General features: G+C 41.1%; 1 protein-coding gene across 1 annotated transcript; it reads right to left on the bottom strand.

Annotated features, from left to right (window-relative positions):
- Positions 1 to 2,081: 2,081 nt before the first annotated feature.
- On the bottom strand, positions 2,082 to 9,233 carry LOC114077903. The gene is made up of 2 exons (XM_027918275.1): positions 7,503 to 9,233; positions 2,082 to 2,124 (listed from the first exon to the last, which is right to left on the bottom strand). The coding sequence occupies exons 1-2, from the start codon at positions 8,941 to 8,943 to the stop codon at positions 2,090 to 2,092; spliced, it is 1,476 nt and encodes a 491-aa protein (XP_027774076.1). The 5' UTR covers positions 8,944 to 9,233; the 3' UTR covers positions 2,082 to 2,089.
- Positions 9,234 to 16,221: the final 6,988 nt, after the last annotated feature.

Consider the following 16,221-nt stretch of genomic DNA (forward strand, 5'->3'; position numbering starts at 1 on the left):
ATAATCTTCCGCCGAATATGAAGACTTGATGGGGATAAAGCGAGCGGATTTAGTCAATCGATCCACAACCACCCATATGGAATCATAGGACTTTTGGGTCCGGGTTAAACCTACTACAAAGTCCATATTGATGTCTTTCAACTTCCAAGTTGGAATTTGGATCTCTTGTAGAAAGCCACCCGACTTTAGGAGTTTGGCCTTTACATGTTGGCAATTCAGACACCTAATGACAAATTCCACGATGTCCCTTTTTAGACCTTCCCACCAATATATTTCCCTTAGGTCATGGTACATTTTTGTCGATCACGGATGAATTGAGTAGCGGGACCCATGTGCTTCTTCTATGATCCGAACCCTCAACCCATCTACATTGGGAACACATAATCTCCCTTGGTACTTTAACATAACATCCCCCCTAGGGAGAATGATTCGTTCAACTCACCAAGAACCGAGTATTTAAACTCTATCAAGGCTAAGTAAAGGTGTTGTTTGGACTTCACTTCAACCACTAAAGATGACTCAGAGTTATGATGAACTACGACACCCCCATCCGGAGCACATTCCAACCTCACACCCAACCTAGCCAACCTATGCACTTCCCTTGCTAGGTCCTTTTTGGCTTCTTTAAGATGGGATACACTACCCATAGGCATACAATTAACATGCTCCCTTAATATTAGACATAAAGTAATATTACTTTCATTTACATCATATCATGACCCATTCATACATTTCATATAAGGACACAGTAAGACTCCCTCCAAATATCTACTTGTTCAATGGATAGGTGGCATTCCATTCCACCACCTACCCTAAATAGTACACCCATAAGAAGAATTAGTTCATTTAAATGCATTTGTGAGGGCTAGCTTTAACCGACGTAGACCATGAGAGCTAGACATGAAATCCCAGTAGCCTACCAAAGCAGGGATCCCTACTTGCCGAATGTAGGATCAAATTCTTTAGCCTTTACATGGATTCTCCAATAGATACACTTACCCGGGTGCGTAGTTAAGGGGTAAGGAGGTTGCTACTAATTAACTCATTCTCTACTAACAAAGAGAACCCATCTCAAGAGGTACATTTGACACAACATCTCTACTCCCGAAGTGTATCCACCCCTTCTTCAAATCCTCTCAGTGGTAAGCTGAACTCCCCAACAGAGTCCTACACATTCAATGACTATATGTTAAGATATTATTCAACAGCACATCTCAACTCACGAAGGGTATCCAACCTCCAACCTATCTTTGGATAGCTCATTGGGAATAGTGAGGTTGCTACTAAATACTTCATCTCAACTCACGAAGAGTGTCGACCCCAAAATGCCCCTTTTTCATGATAAGAAATAGTAGGGATGGTCCAGACACTTCATCTCTACTCACGAAGAGTGTCCACCCTACAATCCTCCATTTTCATTAATTGACTTCATTCATACATTCAAGTGTGTGTGTGAGTACATGTGAGGAAAACTTTCATATAATAACCATTATTCATAACATTGACTCCTAGACATGCTCATACAAACATTTATCACAATTCACACATTATCATACTTCACATATCAAATACTGTCACGACCCAACCCGATGGGCCGTGACTAGTGCCCGTTTTGGACACCCACATACAAACCTGCTAAGTATAACCAACTGAAACTAAGACAATATGGAATTTAATCAAATCAAGCCAACCCCAACGTCATATATATATAAGAGGACCTGTCTCATAAGGAGTCATAACCATTCAACCATAACAGCATACGCGAACCGACAAGGCCGCCACTATTCAAAGCATAATAACATACGTATGCCGACAAGGCTGCCACTACACAATACACAATGATGTACGCAGCCGACAAGGCTGCCCCTGTACAAGCGGACATCCCAAACAAACCATGTCCAGACCATTATCCAAAACATATATATACAACCCACATAATGTCCATAGACCTCTAAGAGTACATTAGTGAAACTCGACGGGACAGGGCCCCGCCATACCCATAGACGAGCAAAAGACTACACAAAAGTTATGTACCAAAACGACTGGGCTCCGGAACAGTGGAGCTCTCCCAATCAGCAGAGTAGATATCCTAGGCGGGAGGATCACCGAACTGTGCGTCTACACCTGCGGGCATGAAACGCAGCCCCCCGAGGAAAGGGGGGTCAGTACGGACAATGTACTGAGTATGTAAAGCATAAGGTAAAGATGACAGGATACCAATATGGCAAGTCGAAACAAAATATCGCTACACATATACCCTTTTAAGTGAAAATCATGCATATATTTAACATTTAAGGTGCCCAGCTTCCCTAGTAAGGGGCTCGGCAAAATAATCATCACGTCATCTCCGTCATCATCATCATCATAACCATCCTCATCACCAATCATATATATAATATACATACCCGGCCCTCTAGTGAGGAACTCGGTGACATATGCAAGAAACTCCGCACGAACATTACCCGGCCCGGGACTCGGTGAAATGATAAAGGACTCTATGCACGAGCAGAATATTATGAGCAACCATATGCAATTAAAATCATTTCTTATAACTCAATAGAACAATCAACGTGAACCAGCAAGGAGTATTACCAAAGATTAATGTTTTATCAAGATTATGAACCTTTAATACGATATGGAAACGTAAAATCTCAATGACTCTAAGAAGCACTACCATAGATATTAGAGATCATCATAGCCTTAAACATAGCCGATATATAGAGGAATAATTGTGGAAGCAAGAATATACGTCACTTAGACGCTCTAGAGATAAGTATCAAATCTGTCCGTTATTCGCTTATTTTTAAAAGTCATGCCAAACAAAGAAAGAAGGGACAACGTTACATACCGAATAATCGAGCCGCACGTCCAATATTTACTGCTCAAGCTATTAATCTATAACAAGCAACAATCGTGCCGCAATTAGATAAACATCGTGCTTTACTTTCTTGTAAGCTAGCTAATAATCTAACGAAAATTCGGCAGCACTTCCCCTATTTTCCTTACTTCGTCCCAATCCGACAACAATCCAAATTATCCACAGCAATACCAATAACACATATAACCCAAAGAATCATATTAAACAGCCCCCTCCCCAAAACAGTTCCGTCTCAGCAACCATAGCAGCGAAGCAACGACACACCGAGCGATAACTCGTTTTATAATTCGCAACACATCTACCTTATCGTATTCATCCTTTGGAGTATATACTCATAATCACATTCAACATATACATAATGCCAAAACAGAATTTTCCTGCAGTTTGCTTTAATCAAAACAGCCCAAGCACCAACACGACACCACTAATAATCCGATTATGGTTTCCGTTCATACTTAGCACATTCAATAACTAAAACAAACTTCCTAAGCTACTGGTCACGCCCCCTTCTTAAAATTAATGGATAATTAACAAGGGTATTCTAAAGAATTAACACACCAAACAAGGAGATTACTAACCAAATTATTTGCAGCTGCTGTCCAAGAGTTGCAGGGTTGGTTTCTCCATTTCCATGGCTGCCTAAGACAAGTGGTGAAGAAGAAGATGATATGCAGCAATGCATTTCACCACTTTATTTAGCATGGAGTGGATTTCTCCACCTCATTTAATAGTATGAAGTGGAGGCAGCCCCCCTCTACACCTGTCCACTAAGGCCAGCCCACAATCTGATCCCTTTTTAATTTTTGCCTTGAGTGGTGGGGCCCACTGGATTAAATTAATCCTAATCAGCCACCAATTATGAGTGGTGGGGCCCATTGGATTAAATCAATCCAAATTAGCCACTAATTAATCCCTCACTTAAAGTTAATGGCACTTACATTAGCCAACTCATACTTAATATCACATTTGGAAATAACATCCTTGCCTAATATTTCTTTACGTCTTCTAGATCACGATGCGCACTACGTATAAAAAAAAAAACGAGGCATAACATCCTTCCCCCCTTAGGAACATTCGTCCTCGAATGTTAAGTTAGCGTCTTGCAAAAACAAATTCCAGCGAGGTCTCTCTAAAAGTTATACCTATCAACCTGCATTCCGTAACTTACAGATGCCTCACAGCTACATAATCTCATTATCTATCAATATAGTCAAGCTAGAAATTGAATTACCTGCAGGTACGGGGAACAAGTAAGGATACTTATTCTTCATTTCGTCTTCCGCTTCCCAAGTCATCTCCTCCCTATTGTTATTTTGCCACAACACTTTGACGGAAGCCACATCCTTAGTACGTAACCTTCTAACCTGACGATCAAGTATAGCCACGGGTTTCTCCTCATATGACAACTCATCTGTTACCTGAATATCATCTACAGGGAATACTCTAGAAGGATCACCAATACATTTACGTAGCATCGATACATGGAAGACTGGATGTACCGCCTCCAAATCAGATGGTAGACCCAACTCATAGGCAACCTTGCCTATCCTACGAACAATCTGATAAGGCCCAATGTATCTCGGACTGAGCTTCCCCTTCCTGCCGAATCTCATCACACCCCTCATGGGTGATACCTTCAGGAATACCCAGTCACCAATCTGAAACTCCAAATCTCGACGCCGATTATCTGCATATGACTTCTGTCGACTCTGGGCTGCTAATAATCTTTCTTGAATAAGTTTCACCTTGTCAACAGCTTGCTGAATCACATCCGGGCCTATTAACTTAGTCTCGCCAACATCAAACCAACCAATAGGTGATCTGCACTTCCTCCCATATAAGGCCTCGTACGGTGCCATCTGGATACTAGAATGGTAGCTATTATTATAGGCAAACTCAATGAGCGGCAAGTGGTCATCCCAGCTACCTTTGAAGTCAATAATACAGGCCCGCAACATATCTTCTAATGTCTGAATAGTACGCTCAGCCTGCCCATCAGTCTGAGGGTGAAATGCTGTGCTAAGGTTCACCTGTGTCCCCAATCCCTTCTGAAACGATCTCCAAAAGTTGGCTGTAAATTGAGCTCCTCTGTCTGATATAATGGACGTGGGAACCCCATGAAGTCTCACTATCTCCCTGACATATAACCTCGCATAATCTTCAGCCGAATAAGTAGTCCTGACTGGAAGAAAATGGGCCGATTTCGTCAGCCTATCTACAATAACCCATATAGAGTCATACTTCCGTTGAGTGCGAGGTAAGCCTGTAATGAAGTCCATATTAATCATCTCCCATTTCCAAGTCGGGATCTCTATCTCCTGTAATAATCCACCAGGCTTTTGATGTTCGATCTTGACTTGTTGACAATTCGGGCACTGAGCAACAAACTCCGCTATGTCCCTTTTCATGCCATCCCACCAATATAAGCATCTGAGGTCATGATACATTTTTGTTGACCCTGGGTGAATAGAATAACGGGCAGAGTGTGCCTCTCCCATAACCTGCCGTCGTAGCCCCGCAGTATCGGGTACACACAATCTGCCTTCATATCGTAACACTCCGTCAGGTGTAACCTTAAATGGGGTCTTTTCCTTTTGAAGAGATGCATCTCTATACTGTGCCAGAATAGGGTCCTTGTATTGGTGTCTCTTTACCTCATCTATGATTGAGGACTCAGCAACCTCTCGAATAGAAACTCCACTATCTTCTGAATTAGCTAGACGGACTCCAAGGCTGGATAGCCGCTGAATCTCCCGAACCATATCCCTCCTTTCTGGTTGTACATCTGTCAAGCTACCCATGGACTTACGGCTAAGAGCATCTGCTACAACATTCGCTTTCCCTGGATGATATAAAATATCAACATCATAATCCTTTAGCAACTCTAACCACCGCCTCTGTCGTAAGTTCAGCTCCTTCTGTTTAAAGATATATTGGAGACTCTTATGATCTGTATAGATGTCCACATGGACACCATATAAATAATGTCTCCATATCTTCAAGGCATGAACCACGACCGCTAACTCCAGATCGTGAGTAGGATAGTTCTTTTCATGCTTCCTAAGTTGTCGGGAGGCATAGGCTATAACTTTGCCATGCTGCATCAATACACATCCTAGCCCAACACCCGAAGCATCACAATAAATAACATAGCCGTCTGGTCCCTCCGGAAGAGTTAGGACTGGAGCTGTAGTCAATTTGTCTTTCAATAGCTGGAAGCTTCACTCACAAGCATCAGTCCACTGGAACTTGGCTGCCTTTTGAGTTAGCCTTGTCAAAGGCGCTGAAATTGAGGCAAACTTTTCTACGAATCTCCTGTAATATCCTGCTAACCCCAGAAAGCTGCGTACCTCAGTAGGTGTCGTAGGTCTGGGCCAAGTCTTTACTGCCTCAATCTTCTGCGTGTCTACCCGAATACCATCAGCTCCAATAATATGCCCCAAGAATGCCACTGAAGTCAACCAGAACTCGCACTTAGAAAATTTAGCATACAACTTCTGGTGCTGAAGCACCCTAAGTACCGTCCTTAAATGATCTGCATGCTCCTCTTCTGAACGTGAATAGACCAGAATATCGTCTATAAATACAATAACAAACATATCAAGGAATGGTTTAAATACTCGATTCATTAAATCCATGAACACCGCTGGAGCATTAGTCAGCCCAAAAGACAGCACTCTAAACTCATAATGCCCGTATCGGGTCCGGAATGCCGTCTTTGGAATATCTGCCTCCCTTACCCGCACCTGATGATAACCTGACCGCAAGTCTATCTTTGAAAAACACTTTGCACCCTGCAACTGGTCAAATAGATCGTCAATCCTTGGGAGGGGATACCTGTTCTTTATTGTTACTTTGTTCAACTGCCTATAATCAATGCACATCCGCAGCGACCCATCCTTCTTCCTCACAAACAGTACCGGTGCTCCCCAAGGTGACGTACTAGGCCTGATGAAGCCCTTTTCTAGCAAATCCCTCAATTGCTCTTTCAATTCTTTCAACTCAGCAGGTGCCATTCTATAAGGAGGTATAGATATAGGCTGGGTATCTGGCAGTACATCTATAGTAAACTCTATCTCCCGTTCTGGAGGAAGGCCTGGAAGTTCCTCGGGGAATACATCGGGAAATTCATTAACTACCGGGACTGATTGAAGAGTCGGTGCCTCTGCCTTTATGTCATGCACCCGAATCAGATGGTAAATATAGCCTTTTCTAACCATCTTCCCGGCCTTAAGGTATGAAATGAACTTACCTTTCGGCGATACTGTACTCCCCTTCCACTCTATAATCGGTTCCCCTGGAAATTGAAATCGAACTATCTTTCCTCTGCAATCAACATTAGCATAACAAGCAGCCAACCAATCCATGCCCATGATAATATCAAACTCAATCATATTTAACTCTATTAGATCTGCTACGGTACGACGACTATATATAACTACTGAACAATTCTTATATACTCGCGTAGCTATGACAAAATCTCCTACAGGTGTAGCTACCTCAAATGGTTCTATCAACTCAGACTCTATTCCGATCCTACTAGCAACAAAGGGAGATATATATGATAAGGTAGAACCTGGGTCTATCAATGCATACACACTTCGGGAGAATAGTGATAATATACCTGTGATCACATTAGGTGACGCCTCCTGATCTTGCCTATTAGTCAAAGCATATATACGGTTTGAGGGACCGCTAGAACTGGAAGCTCCACCACGTCCTCTACCACGGCCTGCTGGCGCCTGAATACCCTGCCCCGTAGGGCGCATAGCCACAGAAGAAGATGAACCAGCAACGGACCCTGTAGGCTGTGCCATACCACCTGCACTACCTCTAAGGTGACACTCCCTCATAGTATGGCCCTGACGGCCGCAAGAAAAACACGCACCTGTAGCCCAACGACATTCCCCAGGATGGGACTTACCACAACGAGAACACCGAGGCAAAGGTGGCCTCGACTGGCTCAAACCCCGGCCCATCTGTGACCCTGACGCCCTAGAGCTCTGACCAGCTTCCGAATATCCCATACGATCGAACCCCCTACCCATGAAACGTGGGGGTGCACTCTGTGCTGGCTGGGAAGAAAATCTAACATGCTGCTGAGACTGCCCGCTTTGAAACTCGTCAGGATAACCTGCTGATCTAACCCTCTTATGCTGGCCTCTATTATAATCTCTATCTGGCTGACGTCCCCGGTGCCGATCCTCTACCCCCTGTGCATATGCCTGCACCCGAGCAATGTCCATACCTGGCTGAAGAGTCACTGCCATACAACCGTCAATCAGATAACGATCCAATCCCATCACATAACGATGTACCCTGTCTGCCATATCAGCCACAATAGTAGGCGCATGCCTAGCCAATGAATCAAACTCGAGGCTATACTCTCGAACGCTCCTGCCATTTTGCTTCAAACGCAAGAATCTATCGACTCTAGCTCGCTTCATCTCTGGAGGCAGGAAGTGGCCCTGGAAAGCCTCCACAAATTCATCCCATACCGCTGGAGGAGCACCCTCACCCCTAGATAACTCCCAAGACTCATACCAATTAATAGCTACATCCCGCAAACGATACGTAGCCAACTCAACAGACTCGGTCTCCGAAGCCTTGATTATCCTCAATGTACGCTGCATCTGACGAATAAACTCTTGCGGATCATCCTGGGGCCTTGACCCAAAGAACTCTGGAGGATTACAACTTAAGAAGTCACGAGCCCTTAAGCTATCAGATCTGTCCGCATGATCAACTCCTAGTCCATGCCTGCGAGCCTGATCTGCCACTAATCTAGTCAGCAATTGAACCGCATCTCTCATGGCCCTATCCTCCGCCCCTGACTGAGGAGCTGGAGGTTCAGATGTTGGGGCCTCGGGGGCTGGTGGTGTCCCCCGAACTGGAGCTGCTGCTGCTCTAAGCTCTTCTGGCGGTGGGGGTGTAGCAGAGCTCTCCGACTGGAGCATCATACCAGGCATAGACTGGGCACGGGCCCTAGTAACTCTCCGGGTCTGACTAGTACCTTCTGCTACCGATTTTCCCTTCTGGGCGGCTGTCGCTTTCTTTGGAGGCATAGCTGAAAACACACGGATTCGTTAGAGAGGGATTATCCTGTTAATATAGCTCTATCGCACGATCTAGAATAAGAAGAAAGAATGACATCCTAAATGTCCTGTAGCTTCCTGTTTATAGATGTGGTGCACAACACACCGATAAACAAGACTCTACTAGACACAGTCTGTAGACACTTCCGAGGAAGAACCGCGCTCTGATACCACTCTTTGTCACGACCCAACCCGATGGGCCGTGACTAGTGCCCGTTTTGGACACCCACATACAAACCTGCTAAGTATAACCAACTGAAACTAAGACAATATGGAATTTAATCAAATCAAGCCAACCCCAACGTCATATATATATAAAGAGGACCTGTCTCATAAGGAGTCATAACCATTCAACCGTAACAACATACGCGAGCCGACAAGGCCGCCACTATCCAAAGCATAATAACATACGTAAGCCGACAAGGCTGCCACTACACAATACACAATGATGTACGCAGCCGACAAGGCTGCCCCTGTACAAGCGGACATCCCAAACAAACCATGTCCAGACCATTATCCAAAACATATATATACAACCCACATAATGTCCACAGACCTCTAAGAGTACAGTAGTGAAACTCGACGGGACAGGGCCCCGCCATACCCATAGACGAGCAAAAGACTACACAAAAAGTTATGTACCAAAACGACTGGGCTCCGGAACAGTGGAGCTCTTCCAATCAACAGAGTAGATATCCTAGGCGGGAGGATCACCGAACTGTGCGTCTACACCTGCGGGCATGAAACGCAGCCCCCCGAGGAAAGGGGGGCAAGTACGGACAATGTACTGAGTATGTAAAGCATAAGGTAAAGATGACAGGATACCAATATGGCAAGTCGAAACAAAATATCGCTACACATGTACCCTTTTAAGTGAAAATCATGCATATCTTTAACATATAAGGTGCCCAGCTTCCCTAGTAAGGGGCTCGGCAAAATAATCATCACGTCATCTCCGTCATCATCATCATCATAACCATCCTCATCACCAATCATATATATAATATACATACCCGGCCCTCTAGTGAGGAACTCGGTGACATATGCAAGAAACTCCGCACGAACATTACCCGGCCCGGGACTCGGTGAAATGATAAAGGACTCTATGCACGAGCAGAATATTATGAGCAACCATATGCAATTAAAATCATTTCTTATAACTCAATAGAACAATCAACGTGAACCAGCAAGGAGTATTACCAAAGATTAATGTTTTATCAAGATTATGAACCTTTAATACGATATGGAAACGTAAAATCTCAATGACTCTAAGAAGCACTACCATAGATATTAGAGATCATCATAGCCTTAGACATAGCCGATATATAGAGGAATAATTGTGGAAGCAAGAATATACGTCACCTAGACGCTCTAGAGGTAAGTATCAAACCTGTCCGTTATTCGCTTATTTTTAAAAGTCATGCCAAACAAAGAAAGAAGGGACAGCGTTACATACCGTATAATCGAGCCGCACGTCCAATATTTACTGCTCAAGCTATTAATCTATAACAAGCAACAATCGTGCCGCAATTAGATAAACATCGTGCTTTACTTTCTTGTAAGCTAGCTAATAATCTAACGAAAATTCGGCAGCACTTCCCCTATTTTCCTTACTTCGTCCCAATCCGACAACAATCCAAATTATCCACAGCAATACCAATAACACATATAACCCAAAGAATCATATTAAACAGCCCCCTCCCCAAAACAGTTCCGTCTCAGCAACCATAGCAGCGAAGCAACGACACACCGAGCGATAACTCGTTTTATAATTCGCAACACATCTACCTTATCGTATTCATCCTTTGGAGTATATACTCATAATCACATTCAACATATACATAATGCCAAAACAGAATTTTCCTGCAGTTTGCTTTAATCAAAACAGCCCAAGCACCAACACGACACCACTAATAATCCGATTATGGTTTCCGTTCATACTTAGCACATTCAATAACTAAAACAAACTTCCTAAGCTACTGGTCACGCCCCCTTCTTAAAATTAATGGATAATTAACAAGGGTATTCTAAAGAATTAACACACCAAACAAGGAGATTACTAACCAAATTATTTGCAGCTGCTGGCCAAGAGTTGCAGGGTTGGTTTCTCCATTTCCATGGCTGCCTAAGACAAGTGGTGAAGAAGAAGATGATATGCAGCAATGCATTTCACCACTTTATTTAGCATGGAGTGGATTTCTCCACCTCATTTAATAGTATGAAGTGGAGGCAGCCCCCCTCTACACCTGTCCACTAAGGCCAGCCCACAATCTGATCCCTTTTTAATTTTTGCCTTGAGTGGTGGGGCCCACTGGATTAAATTAATCCTAATCAGCCACCAATTATGAGTGGTGGGCCCATTGGATTAAATCAATCCAAATTAGCCACTAATTAATCCCTCACTTAAAGTTAATGGCACTTACATTAGCCAACTCATACTTAATATCACAATTGGAAATAACATCCTTGCCTAATATTTCTTTACGTCTTCTAGATCACGATGCGCACTACGTATAAAAAAAAATACGAGGCATAACAAATACATACTTCATTTAGACATAAACCCTTCAAGATACTCATTTCAAGATTCTAACATATACCATGCATATACATATCAAAATCATCACTTCACTTCACATATCATGCCTTCAAGGCATTCTTACGATACATATATAACTTCATATACTTCCAAATAAACACCGCCACCAAAGGTGAACAATACCACTCAAGAGTTACTTCAGTATAACTTAACCAAGATAGAACAACTTACCTTCATCCAAGCATTTACCATATTTCCTAATTGTTTCACCAAAAACATCATAAAGGCAATAGCTAATCACAACATAATATAGAGTAAACCATAGTTCTAACACTATCAAACCATGCACATTAAACCCACTTCATAAGCCAAAAGTTGAGAAATTGGATTGAGCATGGGGTTATTGAGTTTTAAACCTTAAAATCATCAACTAACATTGTAAAATATCATATTATATTCACTTAAATGTTTTCATGCAAGACCTATTCTTGGAGTTCAAAATAGAAGTATGTGGAGTTTGGGAACCATTTTTGGAAAGTCTTGAGAAGAGCTCCTTGAATGAAAGAAGAACCAAGGATGAACTACCATACTTCAATATGAAGAAACCCACGAAATTTGGTGAAGAATCTCGAAGGATTAGATCTTCTTCCTTGGAGCTTGAAACTTCTTGAAAATGGAGGTTCTAGAGAAAAGTTTTTGGAGAGATTCTTTATTTATACTTTTGGGTTTGAATTGATAGGTGAAATGGGGTTTAAAGTAACCTAAAACAGTCCACAAATGATACCAAACGACGCCTACACTATTTGGACCCTTTTTCAAATTTTAATTTGACTTAAAAATGATGCGGCCAAATCAAAGACTTGGCTGCGCGTCGCGGGGTCACCTCCAGATCATTGTTCTGGAAATTATTTTGGGACAATGAGTTTCGTGTTGGCCCCGCGTCGCAGGGAAAAATTTTCCCATCACGTGTCACCTGCACGGCGCGCCCTTGGTCTAAATGTTGACTGCCTGGCAGCCTTGTTTGCCAACGTTTGGGTCCTACTTGGGGACCCTTAGGGTGGTCCCCGAGGAGTCGTACTTGAACGGTTTGACCCTTGGTATTTCCATCAATGTAATAGGGTATCCCCGCTGGATTTAGACACCAAACAACACCTAAAAACATGCAACAAAGTTAAGGATACACTAGCACACACACATGACTATTTTCCGAATGTATTGGTCTTCCCTTGACGGTTGACTTCCAAACTTCACAAACTGACTTCTAATGCTAAAATACATAATTTTTAAATCATTATTAACTCATGGAATACATTTGAAGCTCTACTTTGACATATTTCATTTAAGGGTCGTTACAATGACATATTCTCGAACCATCTAAATATAAGAGAATAAAAATCATGGTACGTGGCCCATACTATTGTCTCATACATAAAAGAAAGACAGAAAATAGATAGGGTGATCCAATCCTCGAATACAATGAGGACTCAGGAAAGTTTCACTTCACAACCCTCTAGGAATCCTAGCCACAAATTTGTGAATCGGGAACGCCATACCCTACATTTGATAGGAATGTAGGCAAGAGTATGCATTAGTAGAATCAAGTACCTAATATGATGGCTAGCATAGGAAACACAGACACAAGCGTTAGTCAACATAAGAGATAAGGCATAAGCATAATAAAGACATAATAATCATCATAATGTATCCTGAGCCAAGACTTAGAGCATCCACCTATAGTCAAGCTTACATCATGGGAAGCATACCTAGAAACACTCCAAGTCAATCGACTTCATAACATAGCGTCATTTACTTACTTTTAAGGAAATAGAGATTCGTATTAATACCTATTGCATAAAGGCTAATGGGTATTCTCCTCTTGCCTTATTTACTTTTACATCAGAAGTACTCACCTCCACAATCTTATCATATGATGCGGATACTCGCTTCCACATCATTTCATAAGGAGAATGAGTATTGTCATGACCGGAGAGCACCCCCTAGAAGTAAAATGGCGTACTTGACCTCTTGGAGATCTTATACAAGACCACTATTATCATCCATCACATTGTCATAGGAAATTTAGGAGAAAATGTAAAACTTTCATAGCACATCATATACTAGAAACAACACTTCGTATATATAAAACTCTCATAATAAATAGTTATACTCTAAGTCTCTTTGTCATCTTTAACTAAACATCGTTACAGTAAATTAGGGACACATCCCTTATAACATAAAACAATAACTAAGCTATTACATAACTTTAAAAATAACTTGACATAGGACATCCTTGAATATTAAGGATTCCTTTCTAATAACATGGGAAGCTATCCATGCCCTTCACGTTAAGAGACATCCTCTAGCCATCACCACCTACATTTTCTGTGAAATGATAAAGAAAAATGGTTTTGATAAAAGAATGCACTAAGTATTGCAAACATTCAAATACAGGCATTTAAAGAGGACATTTTACTATGAAATCAAGCAACATGCCTTTTGAAAGAATATTCAAAAACATTGGTAAAATTACACAATATAGTTCACATACATGCTATAGGCATAGACACTATTCATTTCAACACATCAAGTCACATGTATTTCATCAAAAGCACATCAATCATGTACATAACATTCTCTTGTTTCACTTTAATTCATTAACTCCTAAGTAACCCTCTAGTAACGCTTGGTGCAATGTATGAATAGGGTTCCATTCCACCATCCACACTGAGGCATCACCTAAAGGACACTAAGATCAAAATTCATATAACCTTCATTAACTCAACACATACATTCATAGAAGCATTTCATATAATAAGACACATACTTCACATTTGACACAACATACTTTATGGACCACATAAAAGAACTCATTACAAGACCATATGAAAGTCAAGATTTTCAACATAATCATAGTAAGGCAAAGTTAATATTAACATACTTTAACTTCTGTTAACATAAAACATCATAAGACCTAATCAAATACTTCACTTACCAACATAAGAAGTCGGTACAATTTTATAGTCATTAGGTATAACCTTCCTCATACAGTCAATGAGACCAACATTATGCATATACTGTAAGACATCATCATATAGACACAACAGAACTCGTACCATGCATATTATCATAACAAGTAGACCAACACTACAATGTCATACATAAGGAATATTAACATATACATAAACACATAGAACTCTTTCCTAGAAGTCCCTTCAAGAAAATGCTTGTACAATGCATAGGTAAGTTCATTACTCTCACCTATCCTAACTAACATCCCTTAGGTTATCCTAGTTATAGCTCCTTACTGTACTTCCATTGTCCATTTTACAATAGGGAAACTATAGCCTTAACCGACATTAAGACCATGGGTGCTAAACATGGAATTTAGTGTCATCATCTCACACTAAAGATGGTATCTTACTTTTTAAGGTACGACATGAATATCATGCTAGTGTATTATCTGGATCCACTTACTAGGTCCTATGGGACAACATAGTTTATGCAACTAGGCGGTATATATGTAAACCATGACAATTGGTCATTATAGTTATCCACCTCGTGAGGACTATGTTGAACAAGCCTTCCCTTTGGAAAGGGGCACCCCTCATCTTCAAGTTCACTCTGTGCTAAGCTAACTTCCCTTTATTGAAAAGCCTTTATAAAAATTACTTTGTAAAAAATAGGCTTTAGGAGATCAACTACTGATATGCATAGTAATAGGTCATAGATGACATTGTCCTTTCATAAACCTTTCTTATGTGAGAAAACCTTTCACATGGACATAGCACATATAAAACATACTCTAGTTTAGAGTAGAATCAGCAAACCTTTCAAGAGACCCTACCCATTAGAATACCATAGCATGCTTTATTCATACATTTTATGTGTGTGTATATACATGTATGTGAGAAGACCTTTCCCATAGACACTATTAGATAAAACACGTTTATTCTTCACTTCTTTCATGCATAAGTGTATAGGTGCACATATATGAGCAACCCTTTCGTATTAACACATTCAGACACTATGCATATTCATACTTCATTATATCAAACATTTGACATCATAACATAGCTTACTCATGTGTTTATTTTGATCTATGTAGAGAATCCTCCTAGAAACTATCCTATCAAGGAACACATGTGCAATGCATAGAGAAGGTCTCATACTATTTTCTATACTAATACACCTATCAAGTCATCCTATATAACATATATTATCGTACTTTCATGAACATATACTTCGCATGTATAGTAGTAGATATTAGGTGCCTAGGAGAATTATCCTTTCACTAAGTACCTTTTATTTATCCTACTCATATGTTTGCATGAGGTGTGTGTGTAAATTGGTTAACATGATCACATAATGTCACCAATAACAACATTTATGCGACCACTCTCTTAGGATCAAAAAATATATTTATGTCCCTTAAACCATAGACAACTCACATATTAAATACTAGGGACTATAGAACACACATCGACATTATAGAATAGGAGACTAACAACTTCACTATTGAATCTAAGACTCATAATCATGCTTAGACCACAAATTCATATAGGGATTCATAGGTAGGGGTCATACTACACGAGAGTATCCAAGCATCAACATGTAGACCACCTACCCCTAACATTTTCATTCACATATAGAATGCATTATCCACATGATAGTAGCATTGGAAAACTAGGTATATAACTTCATAGGTGTGA

The sequence above is a fragment of the Solanum pennellii genome, chromosome 7, assembly GCF_001406875.1.
Source record: "Solanum pennellii chromosome 7, SPENNV200".
Lineage (NCBI taxonomy): Eukaryota > Viridiplantae > Streptophyta > Magnoliopsida > Solanales > Solanaceae > Solanum > Solanum pennellii.

Bases quoted from the DNA above. Each gene is read 5' to 3' on its own strand.
- LOC114077903 (XM_027918275.1), bottom strand. From the start codon at position 8,943: ATGCCTCCAAAGAAAGCGACAGCCGCCCAGAAGGGAAAATCGGTAGCA. The intron at 2,125-7,502 runs GTATATTATCAC...TCATGCCCGCAG, and splicing joins GTCACCTAATGTGATCACAG to GTGTAGACGCACAGTTCGGT.